This window comes from Schistocerca piceifrons, chromosome 8, assembly GCF_021461385.2.
Source record: "Schistocerca piceifrons isolate TAMUIC-IGC-003096 chromosome 8, iqSchPice1.1, whole genome shotgun sequence".
Lineage (NCBI taxonomy): Eukaryota > Metazoa > Arthropoda > Insecta > Orthoptera > Acrididae > Schistocerca > Schistocerca piceifrons.
This window is the reverse complement of record NC_060145.1, coordinates 134,835,421-134,859,004: the sequence shown is the minus strand read 5'-3', so window position 1 is coordinate 134,859,004 and position 23,584 is coordinate 134,835,421. Positions and strand designations below refer to the sequence as shown.

General features: G+C 42.9%; 1 protein-coding gene across 1 annotated transcript in view; it reads right to left on the bottom strand.

Annotated features, from left to right (window-relative positions):
* The window catches only part of LOC124712057, a 66,329-nt gene that overhangs the window by 32,534 nt on the left and 10,211 nt on the right, over positions 1-23,584 (bottom strand). Inside the window, exon 2 of the mRNA XM_047242352.1 lies at positions 7,241-7,401. Coding sequence (XP_047098308.1) covers positions 7,241-7,401 — 161 coding nt within the window. The remainder of the gene's footprint in view (positions 1-7,240; positions 7,402-23,584) is intronic.

The window sequence follows — 23,584 nt, the reverse complement described above, 5'->3', positions numbered from 1 at the left end:
CACTCGCCCCAGTTGTACAGCTGACGTTGCTAGGAAAGGTTCACTGAGAGTTACGCTCTCATTTGCCGAGACGATAGTTAGCATAGCCTTCAGCTAAGTCAATTGCTACGACCTAGCAAGGCGCCATTTATCCTTTGCTATGTATCTAATGAAGCATGTACAGGAACAAGACCAATGTTCACCAATTGTGGATTAAAGTTATGTATTCCAGCAGCTACGTACTTTTCTTTATAGCATTCATTACGTATCCTGTTCCAGACCTCACGCCAGCCTGCGTGAGCTTAAGCGCGTGCCTTTCGGTTACCCGTCACTGTGGACTGGCTGTCTTGTCAGTCCACAACAGTTTCACCTGCCTAATATCGTGTAAGGCCCCCGCGAGCACGCAGGAGTGCCGCAGCACGGCATGGCATGAACTTGAATAATTTCTGAAGTAGTGCTGGAGGGAACTGACACCGTGAATCCTGCAGGGCTGTCCATAAATCCGTAAGAGTACGAGGGGGTGGAGCATTCTTCCGAGCAACAGGTTGCAAGGCATCCCAGATATGCTCAATAATGTTCATGTCTGGGGCGTTGGGTGGACAGCGGAAGTGTTTAAACTCATAAGAGTGTTTCTGGACGTCGAATTGTACTGCTGGAATTGCCCAAATCCGACGCAATGCGCAATCGACATGAATGGATGCAAGTGATCGGACAGGATGCTTACATCCGTGCCACCTGTCAAGGGTCGTATCTAGACGTATCAGGAGTCACGTATTACTCTAACTCCACACGCCCCACACCATTACAGAGCCTCCACCGGCTTGAACAGTCCCCAGCTGATATGCAGGGTCTATGGATTCATGAGGTTGCCTTCAAACCCGTACACTTCCGTCTGCTCGATACAATTTGAAAGGAGATCAAATGGTTCTGAGCACTATGGGACTTAACATCTGAGGTCATCAGTCCCCTAGAACTTAGAACTACTTAAACCTAACTAACCTAAGGACATCACACACATCAATGGCCGAGGCAGGATTCGAACCTGCGACCGTAGCGGTCGCGCGGTTCCAGACTGAAGCGCCTAGAACCACTCGGCCACAGGGGCCGGCAGTAGTCTACTCCATTTCAGGTGAGCCGGGCGGGGTAGGCGCCTTGTCACAGTCTGCGCGGCTCCCCGCGTCAGAGGTTAGAGTCCTCCCTCGGGCAAGGGTGTGTGTGTGTGTTGTCCTTAGTGTAAGTTAGTTTAAGTTAGATTAAGTAGTGTGTAAGTCTAGAGACCGATGGCCTCAGCAGTTTGGCCCCATAAGACCTTAACAAATCAGTAACAGTTTGCACTGTACGTGCTTGAGCACTGTCCTGCAAAATGATGGTCATGTCCTGCAAAAAGTGTCATCACTTCTTTCTCTATGCTGTTCATTTTTGGAACACAACCTACGACCAGCTTAGAGACAGACTTGATGACACTTTCTGCAGGACATGATCATCGTTTTGCAGGACAGTACTCAAGCACGTACAGTGCAAGCTGTTACTGATTTGTTTGACTGATGGGCCTGCTAAGTGCTGTACCACCTACTGCACTCCCCTGACTTAAGCCCTCGTGAGTGCAACACGATTTGTAAACTGAAGGAAACACTTCACGGCATTCGCTTCAGAACTGCTACAAATTCGTCGGGCAATTGACCGCGCCGCTCGAACTGTCAACACAACTGGCACTGCTAAGAGTATCCTACGACTTCCACATCGCTGGCGACGGGTTATACATAATGCTGGTGAGTACTTCACAGGTCAGTAAAACTTTGAAACACATATCTATTTTGTACGAGCTGTAAATAAATACTTGGTACTATTAAAGTTCCAACCCTCGTATTTCTCTCAAACTGATGGGTGTTCCTTTAGCGTCTTCTTTTCACATCACTGATCCAAATGTATGCACACTATACGTACAGAGATAGTTCACGATGTCTTTACACACAGCTTGAACACACAACAGCCCACAGTTCAGTCTTTCTAGCACAAGAGATAGCATTGTCCACAGGCCGAAAAAGTCTGTGATGGTGGAGTGTTGCAGATAAATGGATCGATCTCCGAGTCTCACCATGAGTGTCACGTCATCGTACAATGATGTTAGAGTAAAACCAGCACAGTAAATATCAGGAGATGGAGAATAATCAGATATCATTTGTTGGTTGATGCAGTGTTCTGCACAACACAGTTCATCCATTTCCGATTCTGTAAACTGCACTTTAACACTTCTCGGTGCATTTTCAATCTCTTACATACGCCAGTTACTGTCCACTGATGCTTCTAACCCAATACTTAAGCGCACTGAACCACTGGCTGTTAAATATAAGTTGAAGTGAAAAAGAGTACAGCACTGGGAGCAATCAGCAGGTTCTCATACACCACATCAACACTCTTCCCTGCAGTAACACCAGAATGTTCTGCGATGGTGCGTATGTCAGAGACCAATACTGACCTGCACCTTGGAGTGGAGGACTCCCAGCACAGTTCTTCTGAGAACTGGGGACTTGTCTGAGTGTCTGCATTACACGAACGAAAAACTAATCTAATCTAATCTACACAGATCAATGAGTGGGATATATAATGGCAGCTCGTTGACCTGATCCAACGAGATAGCCAGGTGTGCTACAGGATCCCATGGTGGTGCTGCCACTGCTGGTCCTGACAAACCAGAGTTCACTGCAGGTCAAGACGAGTCGATGCTGGTCCAGATATACTGGATGTCACTGCCAGTCTGTACACACGAGAGGCCACTGAACAAAGAAGGAGAAAAAAAAGTAACAATAAGCATTCCCAGGCCAATGACATGGAGTTGAATAAAGAAAGGAAACTTGACAGAGATGAGGCTGAGGAGGAACTGCTGCATGAGGTAATAGTAGCAACCACATGTAATGAGTACTTATTTTTAGATTTCTTCTGTGATGGAGAGGCAGATGAGAATCTTGACTGCAGCTGTTGATGCTTCATGCTTCTCCTTCTTCTTCCAGAGACTGACTGCAACTGGGACTGGTGAACTACCGCATCCATCTTACATCCCTTACATCACGATCGCGTGACTGTAAGTTAATTAGCCAATCAATTTATTGACCTTAGCAAGATTTCTGGTCGATTCCCAGTCAGGCATTTCCACTGGAAGGAGTTATTGCATGTGGCGGTATCCCTTAGGGGAAGGCTGGGGTATTTCCCACGATGAACCACAAAGAAAGTGTGCCAAGGGGGAAGGCAGCAGTGTTTTCTTGCAAAAAGCACACGAAGTGTGCCACAAAGAGAGGGTGGGGTATTTCCCAGAAAAGCAAGCAAAGTGTCCCAGAAAGGAAGGCAGCATGGTTTCTGGTCTACTGCCAGCTTCACGTGGCATGGTCGGTGTGTCACAAAGAAAGGAAGTACCATAGGGAGGAGGAAGGCTGTAGTATTTCCTGGACAACAGAAAGTTCCTAGCATAGCCCTGTGCTTGCCGCATCTTGGACACTGGCCACTGCCCCTAGCCCAGTGCTGGGCTCCTTCCAGCGACTACGACTCTGGTGGATGGAGTGTGGATGAGAAAGTTTTTCAGATATGCTTAGCAAGATCTGTGACAGTGTAATTATGTGATTCCTTTCTCTATTAGAATAAAAAACGGTACTGCAATTGTTTTACATTGCCCAAATTGTTCAAACAGTATTCCGCATTATAACTGAACAATAACAATATTCCTATACTAGTGTTAATTTCGAGGTATATTGTGATTTTAGACATATATAAACAATATTCCACACATCATCTAAATTGTTTAAACGCCAGGATCAATTTCGAGGGGTATTGTGATTTCAGAAATAAATGAACAATATTCTTAAACAAACTATTTAAATTATGCCTTATACACACTATATTAGCCTACCATTGTATGTTCTTCCCAGTCCGATATCCCAACACAGGCTGAGCGAGTATTCCTGCCACTTCCAAGGGCGGGGGAACGGGGGGAGGGGCGTGAGGAGTAAGTGACATCACAGGAGTGAGGGGGATTTCTCAGAGGAGTGGTGGGCAAATGGACACGTGCTGGCTGGGGAAAATGCATCATGTCACCAGGGGTTAAGGGGCAATTAATTGATCAATTTAATTAATTTGCATAATTAATTTGACAAAACTCTACCATCTGGTGAGCAAGATGTATGAGACAGGCGAAATTCCCTCAGACTTCAAGAAGAATATAATAGTTCCAATCCCAAAGAAAGCAGGTGTTGACAGATGTGAAAATTGCCGAACTATCAGTTTAATAAGTCACAGCTGCAAAATACTAAAGCGAATTCTCTACAGACGAATTGAAAAACTGGTAGAAGACGACCTCAGGGAAGATCAGTTTGGATTCTGTAGAAATGTTGGAACACGTGAGGCAATACTGACCTTACGACTTATCTTAGAAGAAAGATTAAGGAAAGGCTAACCTACGTTTCTAGTATTTGTAGACTTACATAAAGCTTTTGACAATGTTGACTGGAATACACTATTTCAAATTCAAAAGGTGGCAGGGGTAAAATACAGGGAGCGAAAGGCTATTTACAATTTGTACAGAAACCAGATAGCAGTTAGAAGAGTTGAGGGGCATGAAAGGGAAGCAGTGGTTGGGAAGGGAGTGAAACAGGGTTGTAGCCTCTCCCCGATGCTATTCAATCTGAATATTGAGCAAGCAGTAAAGGAAACAAAAGAAAAATTTGGAGTAGGTATTAAAATCCATGTAGAAGAAATAAAGACTTTGAGGTTCGCCGATGACATTGTAATTTTGTCAGAGACAGCAAAGAACTTGGAAGAGCAGTTGAACGGAATGGACAGTTTCTTGAAAGGACGATATTAAGATGAACATCAACAAAAGCAAAATGAGGATAATGTAATGTAGTCGAATTAAGTCAGGTGATGCTGAGGGTAATAGATTAGGAAATGAGACACTGAAAGTAGTAAAGGAGTTTTGCTATTTGGGGAGCAAAATAACTGATGACAGTCGAAGTAAAGAGGATATAAAATGTAGACTGGCAATGGCAAGGAAAGCGTTTGTGTAGAAGAGAAATTTGTTAACATCGAGTATTGATTTAAGTGTCAGGAAGTCGTTTTTCAAAGTATTTGTATGGAGTGTAGCTATGTATGGAAGTGAAACATGGACGATAAATAGTTTAGTCAAGAAGAGAATAGAATCTTTCGAAATGTTGTGCTACAGAAGAATGCTCAAGATTAGATGGGTAGATCACATAACTAATGAAGAGGTATTGAATAGAATTGGGGAGAAGAGGAGTTTGTGGCACAACTTGAGAAGAAGAAGGGACCGGTTGGTAGGACATGTTCTGAGGCATCAAGGGATCACAAATTTAGCATTGGACGGCAGCATGGAGGGTAATAACTCTAGAGGGAGACCAAGAGATGAATACACTAAGCAGATTCAGAAGGATGTAGGTTGCAGTAGGTACTGGGAGATGAAGAAGCTTGCACAGGATAGAGTAGCATGGAGAGCTGCATCGAACCAGTCTCAGGACTGAAGACCACAACGACAATAACAACAAATAATTAATTTGATATCAGAACTGCGCCAGAACCGACTTTGTCCCACTGCTTCTACTGATCCAGTCGTACATAATGTTTATGGTCCAGAATGTGAGTGCTAATGGGTGGCACAGCTTCTGACGTATCGCCTGGCCACCACAGTCACCATATCTCAATATTATTGAGCCTCTGTGGTATGCTTTGGAGAAAGGGTGCGTGACAGCTATCCCCCTCCCTTGTCGTTTCCTGAACGTGTCACTATTTTGCAGGAGACATGCTGTAAGATTGGCTTGAAATCCATACAGGAGCTGCATTTATACATTTGGAGACGACTGGGAAACGTGTTAAGTGCGGACACTGATAAAACTGACCAAAAATGTCAATTTTCGAGTTATTTTTTATTTGTTAGTACAACTCATGGACAATAAGTTCCCAAAGTTTCAATGTTAAAATTGCATCGGAAGTGTCTGAAAATTAATTAAATGTGTGACGCGGCCTCCGTGCCATGCCCACGTTTTGAAACAGCACTTCAATACCAGCTCAGTGAACAACGATTCTGTGTATTACTTTCAACCAAACATGTGCAGGATACATCTAGAAGGCCGTGATACATACTCTTTGGTTTTATAGATCATCTTTGGCCGATCCTGCACTTCTCAAAAAGTGTGTTCTTAGCGAAACCCAGTATCCAAATGAGTCTCTAAATTCACTCATATGGAAACGATGCCCTAAAAACACATTTGCATCTGCTACAGTTGTCAGAATTGGAACTTATGATGAAGTTCTTGTATTTAATGATGGGAACATCGGGACGATGAAGGTACTAGAAAGACTGGGCTTAAAGATAGGAATTTTCCTCAAGACATCCTGAGAAAAATAGATTTACAGCACGTCTCTGCAGCTGAAAAGTCAGTTGTAAACCTGGTAAAGGAAAGAAGACAGACAACAAGAAACCAGAAGAGAAGCCTTGAAGGGAAAGACGACCCAGAGTACAAATGTGGTGCGTTCTGAAGAAGTGACATAAGGAAAAATGTTAGGTTGAACTTTAAATTGCATTTCCTGAAAAGTTTGTTTCTTAATGTTTATGTAACTTTTCTCAGATTCTATAAATGTTAGAATTATGAAATTTTGTACACATATTTCTGTAAACCTAATAAACGTTGTCTCAAGAGCGAATTTTGAAATTCTGATTGCAAGCTGAGATATGGGGCAAAGTGCTTGGAATTTTGCATGAAGTTAAATGTGTACTTGTGGAATTATAATTAAAAAATTATGAAAATTCCAAAAACCTCATAAGAGGAGCTTACAACATATAAAGAGATGAAACAGAGAAATTTTTGTAGAAATCTTTTGAATACTTCCTGAGAAAAAGGAACATACACTATTTTTTGAAAATAAAACTTCAAATTTCATTTAAAAAAGTTGAACATGTATAATCAAAGGATTTTATATGTAAATGTGTTACTTTCATGTAAAGCGTAGTACAAAATTTCATTGCCATTTCTCCAGAAGTGTGGATGTGGTGCATTTTTAAAATAGTTTGTGTTTTTCATCAACGTTCCCCCTTAAATGCCAATGACTTTCTTGCACTGTATTAGCATAGTAATATATTGTGTTTTTGGTGTTTCCATATTTTGTCCGAATCCTGTACTAGCTCCTCCACTTTTTTAAATTCCCTATATCGAACTCCGTCTGTATAATTGTATTTTAAAATCAGTCTGCTGCTGCCACTTACTTTTTGATGTCCAATGTGCAAGCGGAACTCGTCCATGTCTTCTCCCGGCAAGTTGACCAGCTCAAGGCGCGACTCTTGGCCACAGGGTGCCGTCGTGTTGTACACTGCTCTCAAGCTGGATAGTGCCTGCGTCACAGCTTCCGTATCAGTCGGCGAGTGGTCTGCAACAATGCGCGGAAATATTCGGAATGATACATTTCTTAATTGGACATAGTCCTTATCTAACACACTTGCATTGGATAAAAATTAGCTATCCCAAATATGTAGCACCACACTGCACCTTACATACACAGGCAAGACGACACTAGACTGCACATACAACTCCCTCAGGAATTCAGACCAGCACGCAAACCAAGAGAGAACATTGAACAGTATTTCCAAGAGCAAAGCCACATGGACCCGTACCCATAATAAACATAACCAACATGTTAAATGACAGATATAGAAAGTGAACATCATGTAGCATAAGATGAAGCAGAGGTAACACAAGGTAACACATAACACAACCGTAGCTACAAACCTATATAATTATGTATGGAAACATTAGCGATAGAAATGCATGCAAAAACTACTACATGCAAATTTACAAACAAAGAAAATATTGAACAAAAATGAATAACTCGATGACCCCATTCCGAGATCTGCCTTCATGATGAGCCCCTCAGAACTGACAGTAATAACTATTATAATAATTACTTATGAAATGTAGTTCATGATAGTCTATAAACAGTCACTGACTTTTGTTGCCTGGCACTTAAAACAATACAATGCCATAAATAAACACTGTTCAGTATACGTAACAGTAAATAACTATCCTTAATATACAGTCAAATTATGTACAAAACTTTTAATGGAAAATAAAAAGGCAAAGGCTCGATGAAATTCCGAGGCTTTCCCTACCAATCCTTAAGAACGGCGGGCAGCCATCTTATATATCCTTTCCTATCTTTCTTTTATCCTCTTCTAAATTAGTAACAATTTTACTTAACACACTCCATTTACTTTCACAAATCTGCACTTCATATTTTGCCTAATTTTCTTTGCACCTATTATTATTACTTTGATTTTCTTTGGTGTATATAATATTTGCTTGTAATATGAAACACTTATGTTATTATGTGATGAAAATGTAAAATGTGTGATCTGTTTGAAAATACTGGGTAACAAGTTCTTAAGTATGCAAGAAATGAAATGAAAAATTAAATGAAACACCTTCAGATCAACTTTTGCCCTCAGGTATATAGCGTCCCCAGTGCCAAATTTTTTATCATGTAGCCGTAAAATAATAATTTCTCTGTGTAGGTTTAGATTGCAAAGAAATAATTTATGACAGAATGATCTAAAGAGACGACAAGATACGCTCTTTTGTTAATTTTTTAGTCGACTTCACTTCTTCTTTTGTCTTGAATGTGTCTAGAGGGACATCTTGCGTGTGCTGACGAATGTAAGCATATTTGTATGAGTTAAGCATATAATATACTGATTTAATATTATTGTGCACTTTTAATTTGTAAGAGGTGATCCCGATTTCATGTCCGCCTTCCTTTAATTAACCTGCATTCGAGTAATTTACAGCTCAACAATCGCAGCGGCCGATGCAGCCAACGACGCCATTACGTGGCGATATTAACTTATGAAAAATTAGCGGAAGCGGAAAACTCGCCCGCTATTAGCATAATATTAATTTTTCTCCACAGCCGCACGAAGTTGCAGAAATACTTAGCTTTAAGATTCTTATTTTCAGTAGCATAGCCGAGACCCAGAGCCAGGACTCTGACTACAATACAATGGTTAACGGAGGTAAGAAAATACTCTCGCGCGTGTGTGGGCCGCAGTTGTAATTAATAACTAAAGATCTTTTGCTTTAAAGTGAACTGACTAGCCGAGGAAATTTATATGAAAAGTTTATTACATTGTTCAACTTAAATATCATTTTTATTAAGGCCCACCACGTAAGTCGGCAACAATCAAAAAGTAATAATAACAATAATAATATATACATTAAATTACGACGGCCGACGGACGCGAGATTGGGTAACAAGTTCTTAAGTATGCAAGAAATGAAATGAAAAATTAAATGAAACACCTTCAGATCAACTTTTGCCCTCAGGTACTGCCAACCCGAGATCTACGATATTGCGGGCAAAAACTTGATGGTGTCCCCCCCCCCCCCCCCCTTCGTGCGTTTCAGGTAGGATGTCAAAAATTTTAAAAAAACTTGATTTTTCAAAAATACTTTCATTTTGTAGTGCACATCTTTCTGAAGATTTTGATATGTAAAACATATATGTTCGAGGAAATCTAAAACATCTCATTTGGTCATAAGTGTGCCAAAGAGCTGTGCCACACCTCTTCAGACAGCGTTCTTCTATCACGTGTCACTGTATTTCACTCTGTGTAATTCAAACGTGTATATTTCGTAATGGAAGCCATCAAATCTACATTCCAGGCAGCGGAAATTTAAATGTCTTGTGGTGCCTCTCCTGCTCCCAGTCGGCCCGATTGACGTCCTACCCCCCTTAGAAAAACTCACAATTAATACTGGGGGAGGGGGGGATTATCTGAAACCAGGAGAATAATAACTCTTCAGAAAATTTGCACTCTTTATTGCCTATTAGTTAATAACTTTATCTTTTGTGTAGCACAAAATTAAATATAGGTAACATAAAAAGACTCAATACAAGAGACAAGCGAGACAGCACACATTTCTTCAACCTTAGGTCCCAGCATTTTGTTCTCTCTAATCTTGCTATAGCTTTACACGCCACGGGTGTTGGGACAACCTGTGTTCTGCCCCACTTTCCATTGTTCCCAGACGTATCCACGTTGGCAGTGACGACGTCATCCAATATGGCGGAGTGTAGACTTGGCAACAGTGCATGACGTCATCCAAGATGATGGCCATGATGTCATTCAAGATGGCTTTTGGTGGTAAGTTTGAATTTTGGTGGGAGAAAGGTCAGTTGGGCTACCTCCACTAACTTAATCCACTCTCCCAGAAAAAATGGGAGGAAGCTCAAATTCCAACAGGATAATGCATACACCACAGTTATCTCTACTAAGCTAAGAAAATTGCGGGAAGATAGGCCACTTGGACTACCCCTCCACTAACCTAAGTCACCCAACTGCCACTTCTTACTATGGACTGGCGCCAAGTTTGAACTATGGCAGTAAAAAAAGGTCAATTCACGTCTCTCTACTAAGCTAAGAAAATTGTGGGAAAGAATCGACACTTGCACTAACCTCACTCTCCCACCAGCCACCTCCCCCAGAAAAATGGTGGGAAGTTCAAATTCCAACAGGATACTGCATCACACCATGGTTATCTCTACTAAGCTAAGAAAACTGCGGGAAGATAGGTCACATGGGCTACAACCAACAACCTAAGTCACCTGACCGCCACTTCTTCCTATGAACTGGCGCCAAGTTTGAATTATGGCAGTCAACAAACGTCAATTCGCATATCTCTACTAAGCTAAGAACATGGTGCGAAAGAAAGGACACTTGTACTGACCTCAGTTACCCAACCGTCACCTCCTCCTAAGGATTCGTGGGAAAAGTAAGTTGGACATAAGTCTTTATTTAATCATGTTCATGCAGTACGGCCATCTAGGGTGTTCACAACAAGATCCAGACTCCAACTGACTTAGTACACATGGCCACCACCAGAGGGTGCTCTCATCTGTGACATTATCCAAGATGGCGGCAAAAAGTGTGTTCAACAAGAGCTCCAGACTCCAACTGGCTTAGTACACAGCGCTAACGCCAGAGGGTGCTACTGTGACCTCAGCTGATGATGCAAATACTGTAATCCAAGCTGGTGGCAAACAGTGTGTTCACCATGAGGTCTAGTACATATTGACAACATCATAGAGCGCTACCATGCAGGGGTCAGGAATTTTCTCTGCCTTGTGATGACTGGGTGTTGTGTGATGTCCTTAGGTTAGTTAGGTTTAAGTAGTTCTAAGTTCTAGGGGACTGATGCCCATAGATGTTAAGTCCCATAGTGCTCAGAGCCATTCGAACCATTTTTTAGCTACCATGCACTAGGAATGAATTTTTGCGACTGCCACACCCACCTGGCCTTGCAAGGAAATAGTTTAAGTCTTCACCACGATCCTCAACCGACCACCATGTCCCCTTACCAAACCATGTTGTCAGGCTAATGTACACTAATGTGCACTAACATGCACTAACGTGTAGTAACGTGTACTAAAGTGTACTAACGTGCACTAACATGGACTAACATGCATTAATGAGTACTAACATACACAGTGCATGATGTCATCCAAGATGGTGGGGGGAAATGGCGGGAAAATGACTCTGCCTATGATGGACACAAGTTTTTATTTTGCAAGAAATGTCTCCACCACGAGATCTAGACTCCAACTGACCTAGTACATATTACTGCCACCAGAGGGTAGTGTCATCCCTCCTGTGATCTAATCCTAGTTTGTCGTCTGTAGGGGGCAAATGGTGCGAGAATGACTCAAGCTCTGCTGGGCTGCTGGGTAGAGTAAGGAAGTAGTGCCCTCTATTGGTTTGGAACATTTTATTTAAGGATGGAGTATATTTATCACACTGACACAAAACACTCGCCCTGATGTGCTTGTTGTCACAATACACAGTCTGTAGACACACAAACAACTCCTAATTTACAGGAATAATTTCAGTACAGATCTGCAAACTGCTCCTAAATAATGCAGCACAGTGATGTGCAGACACACTCAGTACTCGTAAACTGTCCAAACAACGCAAACACAGCAAACAGACCCATGCGCAAAATAGTGCAATCAACACCCACAAGCACCGTCCGCTACCCCCGGCCACTAAAGTGCACAGGAGGTTAGTGGCAACCCCCGCCAAGTGATGCAGCTGCCAGCTGTCAAACCACACACAGACGCCTGTTAATGTCCCGCACACATGCGGCAGTGGCGCCCCTTTTATACCTGAGACCAGAGAAATTCCTTTGCAAATGCGTTCACCTAGACACAGGTCCTGGCATGACTGGCCAGGGAAGCGCGTGCTGTCACTGTTGCGAGCCACCGCCAAATGCAGGTGAAAGATGCATCTTATTTTCAGGTATACAGCCACTGTTATACTGACATAGAACTCGAAGGCATGGCCCCCATTTGCGAGACGCTTACAGGCATCATGTGTCTTTACCATTGATTTCAGAGGAATTACAAACCTTCGCAAACACATCTAACAATGTTCTCAAACTTATACTCATGTCATGTGACTATGTACAAAACAATAACTGAGTTGACCTCGCGAAAATTGTATAGTGTCCCAGAAATAGTTTTGCTCGCTTTCTTGATGTCTCAGCCTGTATGAACGAAAATTCCTGCCCTAACAGAACCTGTTTACGAAAACAACGCAGAATAACGTCGAATGCAGTCTTCCTCGTGGACCTAACGTACTACCCACACCATCACGTGTTACCCTCCCTGCTCTCAACATACGCAAATGTTCTCACTGCTATGTAGAGGCGCCTATATCGAGCATTATGATTGGCTCTTATCGAATATACCCCCTGAATTACTGTTGTCGTCAGTATCGAAGCACCATCCGACTTTTTTTCTGCAGATGAGACTTTCAGTGGTAAAATTATTTTGCACAGATCACTAAGGTACATTGACAGTTAAACCCCTAAATTTGTCTGTAGATCGTCAAATACATTCGAGACTCAAAAGGATATTGGAAGCCAGGAACATATTTACTAGTGTAACTGCAGTTAATGTTACGATTGCTGCTACAGTCTGACACCGATCCATGTACAGGTAATGTCTCCTCTTGATGGCTGTGCTTCTGGAATCAATCTCAGTATCTATAGTGCACATAATTTTCCATGTAAAAAAAAATCTCTCACGGTTATCGATGTGCTGAATCTATATGTACATCACGATAGGACACAGAGTAATCTTCTTTAGTCATACCACAACATAAACCACAGTAACTTTACAATGCAATATATACACATTTTAAACAAATAAGCCACAGTAACTTTACAATGCAATATAGACACATTTTACACAACAGTGTAGTTATCTTTTATATCTGTACAGCACCCGAAAAAATTATGGTATACCTACGCTCACACCAGCACCAGCTATATGTCACGATGCGTCTCAGTCCTAGGGAAGCACCGTCTGAATTTTCTTTCTTTCTACAGACGAGACTATTTGACGCTGATCGCCATATTGCAGCGACAACTAAACCTCGCAAAGTGCCATACATATCGTCAAATACAGAAATACTCCTATTCAATTACACTGCTCTCCCATTGATGACAGGAGCTTGAATACAAGAACACAAGTATTTTCGCTTAGCTTACCATAATATTATATCATTTTCGCGGTACTTCTCGATATCGAGCACACAGCAGTAGCCTCCCGATCGCTCACGCAACATAATTCCGAAGATATAGACTGGAAATTGTTTCTGTACAAACTCGAAACTTTAGCAAGGAGGAGTGTGCTCTAGACCACTGAGTAACTAGAAACAAACAGATGAAAAATGATATTTCCACCCGCGAATACCGATCTCGCTGATGTAGCAGATTCCAAATCATCCATATAATTTACAAGGCAACTAAGGTGTTTCTCATGTCTAGAGAACAAGCAAACATCTCTTTCACCTGCTAGATGCACACTTCACAGTCGATCTTCTCTCAACTAAATAAAGGCGCGAAATGTGCAGAAGCAGTCAACCGAACAATTTACATGGGAGGGAATAACAATCCAACGCAAACGCACCTCCATATTCATTCTCAAATTTCCACTTGATCACGAAAGCTGTCCAACACATACTAAGTATTAATTCACTATTCAGTCGTCTAGAGGATGGTAAAGTTAACTCAGATATATTCCTAGACGTCAACAGGCCTTTGCATTCAGACGGATGCTGCCGTTAACGGGAAACGTGAATCATTCCCACCACAGACCATGCATAACAGAATCATTCTAGAAAACCGGTCACATATATTTTTTGCAATTATACTTACAATTAAATGTTATAATTGCGACCTTAATTGAACGGCATTCGACAATGAGCGAAGTATCGGAAATACACCCTGCTGAAGGCTATGGCTCTGGAAAGGGAAATATATGTACCTTCCTTACGACTGGACATAGTCATTTCCCTTACACAAACACATACTTTATAAACCCGATGATCAAATGTGAATATATCACGCATCCCCTACTACTAAGTATAATACTTCGTCAATAGATGATTGCCTACGATACGAAATAATACTGACCAAAAATCAACGATGGGTGTGCATGTCTCTTAGATTTCTTCCTGTGAGTGCTACCATTGTGTCGTAGAAAGAGAGACGTAATCGGCCAGATGTTAAAAAATCCCGATCGCAACAACTACTGCATGTTACTGTCAAAGCGATCTTGGTTCTACAAGTGCACACAAGTATCCATGTTAAAAGCAATACCTGCTTTACGAATCGAGGTATGACATTACCTCTGAATGAGGTGGTATTTTCTCGACAAATACTGTGATGGTGCTCATAGCAATCTGTATTATCAGACCAACACATAGCCCACGATGCAACCTCTTGTTAAATTTATCACATTTTGAAAGTGATTTGGCGAAGGAACGTAGTATGTAAGTAGTATTTGCCACTCCCTCAGGCCGGCCGAAGTGGCTGTGCGGTTAAAGGCGCTGCAGTCTGGAACCGCAAGACCGCTACGGTCGCAGGTTCGAATCCTGCCTCGGGCATGGATGTTTGTGATGTCCTTAGGTTAGTTAGGTTTAACTAGTTCTAAGTTCTAGGGGACTAATGACCTCAGCAGTTGAGTCCCATAGTGCTCAGAGCCATTTGAACCATTTGAACCACTCCCTCAAACCAATAATTCTGTAGTATTTGTAGTGCATTCTGTCTCAAGACCCTATCAGAGGTTCCGTGATATATCCACTGAGTTATAAGCGATGACTGATTGAGAAGGAACACCAACAGTAGTAGTAGATGATGTGCCAATTGAGGTCATAAGAAAATGTACACTAGTTTCTCAGATCTCTAGTGTAACGCTATTTGCTAAAAATCATGTCCATGATTTGGGATGGGTCATTCCATTCAAGCACATACCTGTGTTGGATCCTACTGACAATTCCTTTAATGATTACAACCACTACTCAGTCATATTTCTGGCACTCTCATATCTCGAAACAAGTCACCTTTCCCAAACCTAGCTGCTACAGTAAAATTCCAAAGTGGTTTTAGTCACCCCCAACGCATCTTGCAACCGCTCCCATTTCTACCACTTTCCGCATGTGATTATTCCAATTTAAGTTGGAACTGAGCATAAGTCATATAAAGACATATCCATCACCTCCTGCAAACCATGTAGAAACAGAACGACCTGAGTTACTGCAACAGGACCGTGTTTTGACCATTTGGTGGAAATGCGCGAAATGTGGTACGTCTCCAAACTAGATACAGTTACTACACCCCAAAGCTGATCCGTGTCCCTTCAAATCAGTCAGCCCAACATGCTATCATCATTATACTCTACCCGCAAACAGAGAAAAATTACGAGCTACAAAAGCTCAAATAACTTCATCCAATACAGAAGTCACCTAGGCACCGATGCTGACGCAATGATGCAAAGCTGCAGTGGGGCCCTAGCACAGATAAAGAAATTTCGCAATACTCCCCATTATAGCGCAGCGTGCAGCCATCCAAGTATTCCTGATGGATTAGATGGGTTTGCGAAGGTTTTAGCTACTCTGTCATCAACCGTAAATACATGTGCTGCCCACACAGGTGTCCCACATACGGTAGCTGTGCATTGGAGATCTGTAAGGTCAGTATAACAGTGGCTGCACACCTAAAAGTAGATGCAACTTTCACCTGCGTTCGGCGGCAACTCGCGACTGAGACAGTGCGCGCTTCCCTGGCCGGTCGTGCCAGCACCTCTGTCTAGGTGAACACTTATGTGGATAGGAATTTCTTTGGTGTCAAGTATGAAATGGGTGCCACCACCTCATGTGTGCAGGACCTTAATGGGCGTCTGTGTGTGGTTTGACAGCTGATGGCCACGTCACTTGGCGGGGGTTGCCGCTAACCTCCTGTGCACTCTAATGGACAGGGGATGGCGGATGGTGTTTGTGGTGTTGATTGCATTATTTTGTACATGGGTCTGTAGGCTGCGCTTTGCATTATTTTGACAGTTTATGAGTACTGAGTGCGTCTACACATCACTGTGCTGCATTACTTAAGAGCAGTTTGCAAGTCTGGACTGAAATTATTTCTGTAAATTAGGAGTTGTTTGCATGTCTACAGACTGTGTATTGTGAACCCAAGCACACCAGGGCGAGTGTTTTGTGTCAGTGTGATAAATATATTCCATCCCTATATAAAATGTTCCAAAATAAATAGAGAGCACCCCTTCCTTACTCTTCCCAGCAGCCCAGCACAGCTTGAGTCATCCTCGCACCATTTGCCCCCTACAGACCACAAACTGGGATTAGATCACAGGAGGGATGACACTACCCTCCGGTGGCAGTAATGTGTACTAGGTCAGTTGGAGTCTAGATCTCATGGTGGAGACATTTCTTGCAAAATAAAAACTTATGTCCATCATAGGCAGAGTCGTTTTCCCACCATTTCCCCCCCCCCCCCCCCCACCATCTTGGATGATATCATGCACTGTGTATGTTAGTACACGTTCGTGCATGTTAGTCCATGTTAGTACACTTTACTACACGTTACTACACGTTAGTGTATGTTAGTGCACGTTAGTGTACATTAGCCTGACAACATTGGTTGGTAAGAGGGCGTGGTGGTCAGTTGAGGATCGTGGTGGAGACTTCAACTATTTCCTTCCAAGTCCAGGTGGGTGTGGCACTCGCATAACTTCATTCCAAGTTCGTGGTAGCGCTCTCTGGTGTTGTCAATATGTACTATGCCTCATGGTGAACACACTGTTTGCCTCCAAATTGGATTGCGGTACTTGCGTCATCAGCTGACGTCACAGTAGCGCCCTCTGGCGGTAGCGCTGTATACTAAGTCAGTTGGAGTATGGAGCTCTTGGTGAACACACTGTTTGCCGCCATCTTGGTTTACGTCACAGATGAGAGTGCCCTCTGGTGGTGGCCATGTGTACTAAGTCAGTTGGAGTCCAGATCTCGTGGTGAACACCCTAGATGGCCGTACTGCACGAACATGATTGAATAAAGACTTATGTCCAAGTCCTTTTTCCACAAATCCTTAGGAGGAGGTGACAGTTGGGTTACTGAGGTTAGTAGAAGTGTCCTTTCCTTCGCACAATTTTCTTAGTTTATTAGAGATACGCTAATTGACCTTTGTTTACTGCCATAATTCGACATCAAATTGATATCAAATTAATTGAGTATATAATTAAATTAATCACTTAACTATCCCCTCCCTCTCTAGGAAATACTCAGCCCTTTTCTCTCAGAGATCAAACCTGTGTGCCAGTCCAGGACTTGAACCTGGAACCTTTGCCTTTGAAGTTTGCAAGGTAAAAGAAAGGTTCTATGCATTTTTATATCAAATTAATTGACTAATTAATTAAACTGCTGAATTCACTTCCCCTTCCCTCTCACACCTGGAAATAAATTCGAATTCTGCTGTAAATTCAAATGCTAATTTCATTGCATTACAGAGCATATTGTAGTGGTATTATAATACGTAATAATAATAAAAGTAATAACAAAATATTTATTATTTGTATAAACTGAACTTGTTTATCGCTGATGTGGAAGGATGTAGGTTACCGGGTACTCTCTTCATTATATCACATTTCTAATACTGGCACAGTCTAACTACTACATCACAGTCCAATATGACCGACCTAGAATACTTGTGCTGTCTAAGTCCCCTACACCTGTTCACAGTAAATTCAGAAATTGTCGGTAAATTCAAAAATGAGGGGCAAAATTAAATTTTTTCACTCAGCTGTAAAGCATAGGAGTTATGGAGGTGCAATCGCACATTGATCAAGTGCTAGAGAGTCGCTCTAGCCACTCTCATCAGTAACTGCTGGATGTAGAGAGGATATTTGCGCTGTTAGTCTAGCAAATAGTCCTATATGGGAATAATAATAATAATAATAATAATAATAATAATAATAATAATAATAATAGGGCAGCAAACTATCATTGAAGTGCAAAAGAGTAACCTCCTGCCAATCTACAAGCAAATAGTTGCTGCTGGAAGGGACATAAGAATGGGTAATACTATTAGCACAGTGACCCACAGTCATAAATCCATGCTCCCTATATACAGGGATCATGTAGCAACCGCACTCAGGAATGAAATACACTTATACCATACAAGTTGTATGCTAGCCAACAGTAATGTGGATATACAATGTACGAATTTTTGCATGTATAGTGCTCATTATCTTACTTGAACAAGGCATCTCAAGACAAAAAAACTAGCCAGTCATCTTCAGTGTAGTCCAGCACCATTTACTGACTACCTGAAGAGCTGACCAGCCAGAGCCATCGCGACAGGCTAAGCCATGGCTTACGGTCAGTTGAGCCCTCATGATCATGCCTGCACTGGCCGTGGATGAGCTTCACTAACTCCTAGCATGCTGTGAGACAAGCAGCTGTGGCTTGTACATAGAGTTACAACTGCAGTTCTGCGCCGAGATAGACCCTCCACTTTAAAAAAAATCCAATCCATCCTGTCTAAGACGGGTATTTGCCCTTCTGAAGTCCATCCACGACTACCACTGTGGGATGCCTGCTGGGAATCCGTTGCCTCACAGATCGAAAGCCATCCACTTATATTTCACAATCCCACTGACAATGCTCATGCCGCGTCTTTCCTCCAGAAGATCATCACTGACGCTGTGGAGGCCCAAATTCCTATCAAATTTATCTAACCTCACCGCCCTACTCTTCCTCCACAGGCCGTCCTTCTTCTCTGTGGATCCCACAGGCTCTACCACTCATTCCTGCACACCCGTGACTGGGATACAGTCCTCTGTCACCAGCAATTACAACGACACATCCGCAACCTCTTAACAGCAAAGAAATGGCGGACCTGGTGCACGACATGTACATGACTCAACTTTGCCCTCCCTGTCAACTCCTCCAGATTCTGGTCTGCCTTCCACTGCCACACTGGTAACCATCCCACCCTGCATTATCCCTTTCTCCACAACAAATGCCCCTTTCCTGACAATCTCAGTAAGTGTAACCATTTTACTTACCACCTCCCCCATTCTCGACGATTACTACTCTTCGCCACAGACTTTGAATGCTCCAATACATCCATCCCACAACTCGCCCCCAGTTTCTAGTACTTGGATCAGTTACCCCTCAGACATAAACACTCCCAATACTGCACATAACATCAAACTCATTCTCTGCTCCAAATGAAACACTGCCCCTTGTCACTATGGTGTAACCTAGCACCACCTCAAGGATTTTCCCCCTTCCTGGCTGTCCTTTACCCCGACCTGTGGAAGACTTCCCACGTCCTTCTGTTCCCTAAACCCAAGAAACCCCCCTCTGATACCTCTTCCTATCTTCCCATCTGCCTCACCTCCCTGTTCAGTAAGGTCTTAAGAGTCCATCTCTCCTGCTGTATTTACCACTACCTTAACGAGCACCACCTCCTTACCCAATGTGGCTTTTGGCCCTGCTTCTCAGTTGACCAGTTCCCTAACCTTACCAATCTTCTTTACCTCCAGCTTAACTCCCATCGCTCCACTATCTTTGTTGCCCTCGACCTCCAGAACGCCTCTGTCAGTATATAGCATCCCAGGCTGTTCTTTAAACTCCATCAATTTAGTTCATCTCATTGCTTGCTTCCTCTCTCGTCGTCCCTCTTATTTCACATCCACAGTACCAACACCTGTACTCTGTATCCTACCACCAGCATGCCCCAAGCCTCCGTCTCTTGTATCATGCACATATGCCCAAACAGCCAAAACCTCTTCACCTCCTCCAATTTGCTGATGACACCACCTTCCTGGCCCTCTATACCACCCTTGAATGGTCCCAATGTACCTTTCAAAACCACCTCGACAAGTTCACCACCTGGTGCAACCAGTAGTCCCTTTGCACCAACTCTTCCAAGACTCAGTCAGTCATTATAGGTCATACCAACCCCTCCTTCCGGCTACCTTACCATGTATGATCGTACTATTCACCTACTCTGAAATACCTTGACCTCACCCTTGACCATCCTCTCACCTGGACTCCCATCTCCTTAAAATCCAACACAAAGCCCACAAAAGGCTCTGTCTCCTAAAACTCCTGTCTGGCCAGACATGGGGACTGCATCCTTCCACCATCCTTAACACCTACAAATCCTTGATCCGTCCCATCATTTGTTATGCTAGTGTCACCTTGATTTCTGCCCCACCCAGATTCTATAAAACCCTCCAAATCTTTCAATGACATGCACTTCACCTCACCTTCCATATCCACCTCCCATCTGTCACACAGATCCTCTATGACCTCATCCTCTTCCCACATATTCTCCTTTTCCTTGAACATATTGACACCCTGTACATCACCCACAGGCTCGATCCACCAAACCCCCTGGTGTCCCCTATCCTCTCTACTCCCATCCCATTGCTGTACCTTTACCATTGTGCCCTATTCTCTCTCTATCTCCACACCCTCCACCAACATACCTTCCAGTACCTACCTCTCACGAATTATGAATTTCGACCTGATATCTACCCCTCCTACCAACTCTAACCGCTCCTTCCCCCTTCCCCCTCCTAAGGGCTCCCTCTCTCCTCCCATTCCCTTCCCCTGAGCGGTTTTTTCCTCCCTCTTACATCCTCTCCCTTTCCTGTGCATCCCTTCTGCGTCTCTCCTCCTGACTTGCCTTCCCTCTTCCTCTCCCACCCACCCTCTCTCCTGCTCCTTAGTGCATCCCCTGTACCCCTGTCTCCCTTTATCCTCATCCTACCCCCTCCAGCCCCCCCTCCCCCGCTACCCCCTCCTCTCCTTGATTTTCCTCAGGCCTGTCCTCCCTCAGCTGGTCCCTCCCAGCAGTATTTATTCTTCATCGTGTGTGCTCCTTTTCATGCAGTGGTTTTATAGTGTCATCGTTCTGATGTGTTTTACTGCTGTGGCCAACTTTTAACTTTTGCATGTGACTTCAGCGTATTTTATGTGCTCTGCAAATCGCCAACTGTGTTTTTTATCTTTATGTGGATTTTTTTAACTGTCCCACAATGAATGTCTCCTTGCATGTGTCTATTTTAACCTCCACTGTCTCCCCTTATTATGTTCTTCTGCCCCCTTTTTTATCGCCTTTTATGTGTCTCATTTCATCATTTTATTTGTACTGTCATGTGGCTGAAGAGTGGCGGACTGTGCCGCTGAAAACCCTCCTCTGTCCATATTGGGATGGGGAATGAAAATATAATAAAGAACAAAAGAAGAGGACAGAAGAAATCGGAGCATACATGTGTTATCACATCGCTAAAGTAATGTTACATGCTGATTCTTAGTTTGAAAATCCTGTATAACATTATGGCAAAGCCTGTATTTCCCCTAAGAATTTTCTCATCAGGTTAAAAAAGTCTGTTCTTATCAGCTCAGTATCTATTACATCCTGCATACAGGACTAGGATATTAAACTCATATTTGGCTGATGATGGAGTGCTGAGAGCATGCTCTATTTCTGTCACATGATGCCTTCTCACTTTCTAGCTCTCTTCACGTAGTCAAATCCAGATCCGTCGTGACATACAAAGTCTCTTAACGTAGCCAAATGTCAGGACAGAGGAGCTGTAAATATTAGTTCAATACTACACATCGCTTTAGAAATTGGGTAATACAGATGATTTCATTATGATGGCTGTCTCTTCTTGTAGAGGTGGGAGACTGAATTTTCGTCAAGAGGCCTCACCACAACGAAAAAACGCCTGATTACCGTTGCAGCTCACGAATCATATTCGTAACCATCGTCAAATAGTTACAGACATCCAACGTTAATTACTTTATGTCTGTCGGTTACCTTGTCATGCTAGTGAAAGTAAGTCACTTAGAATTCTGGTATATTGCTCTCAAACTATTCCTGCTGAGACCTGTCAGTCAATGGGGGCAGTAGGATGTTTCATTCACCTCTCCGCCCTCCGGCCCCCCCGCCCCCTCTGATACCTCTGCCTCCGACCCAGCCACCACCACCAGGTCACATGTGAACAGCTGCCCCCACCGCCTGCAGGTCGCGAACCTTCACCAGCATGTCAGAGCTGTACCTCTCCAAGGCGAGGAGCCTCTGGTCGCCTTGTTGGACAGCTGTTAAAGATTGCAGAGTCGCAAAAGCTGTGCTGTCTTCCTCAGGAGGAATGGGCACTTAAATGTCTCTGGGGTGAATACCAGGAGGTTGAACAACATTCTGAGATGTGTTTTCAAGAATTTCCAGAAAAGCTGACCAGTCAACAATAGCAAAATATCTGTCCGCTGACCATCCCAAGCGTGTATGAGCCTGTGGGCCTGGGTTCCCTAAGAATACAATTCTGTAGTAGCAAGAAACAATGACAGGAAGTGAGTCTGTTATTTCCTGATCAGCTGAATGCCACCACCTGCCACTTGATGCTCTGCTTGGGGGCTGCAGGATCAAAGGAGCCTGATATGTAGTCTGTGGTCAGTGGTATTTCGTAACCTGATCTTTAATTAGGGCATTGGGCAGTTTGACTTTCGCAGTGGTGCCCTGACAAAGGACACACTCACAGGAGACCCCAAACAGTGGCTACTATACTGCGCTTTATTCCATTCATGATCTGTAGACCACTTTTGCACGGTTTAGCTATCAGTGCAGTGTGACTACTGTATGTTTCTCGATGTGTACAAAATAGTTTGTCTCTGAGATTCTATTAATTTGTCCATATGCAGAAAGTGACGGTGGGTTTCAAAATACGTCATGAAATTTTAGATATGTAATTGTTCTGGTTTTCCCATCTCTCCTCAAACACCAATGTGTTTCGAAAGGTGAGGAAGACAAATAATAAGAGCCTTAACGTCCCTGACTCTGACTGCAATTATAAACTAAACCTACTCAACGTTTCCATGCACTATCACAGTAAAAAAACCGCCAAAATTGTTTAAATATTCAATACTGCAATCGATTTCCTGACAAATTCTTTAAACAAACTTGATTCCCTACACCATCTTGCATCCTGTAAATTGTTTAAGTAAACAGTATTCCATACACTGCAGTCAATTTCCCGACAAATTCTTTAACTAAATACATAAACTACATTATTCCAAACATCGCCTTGTATCTCGTAAACTGTTCAAATAAACAATATTTCAAACATTGTCTAAATTGTTTAAACAATATTCCACACACTGTGATCGATTTCCTGGCAAATTCTTTAA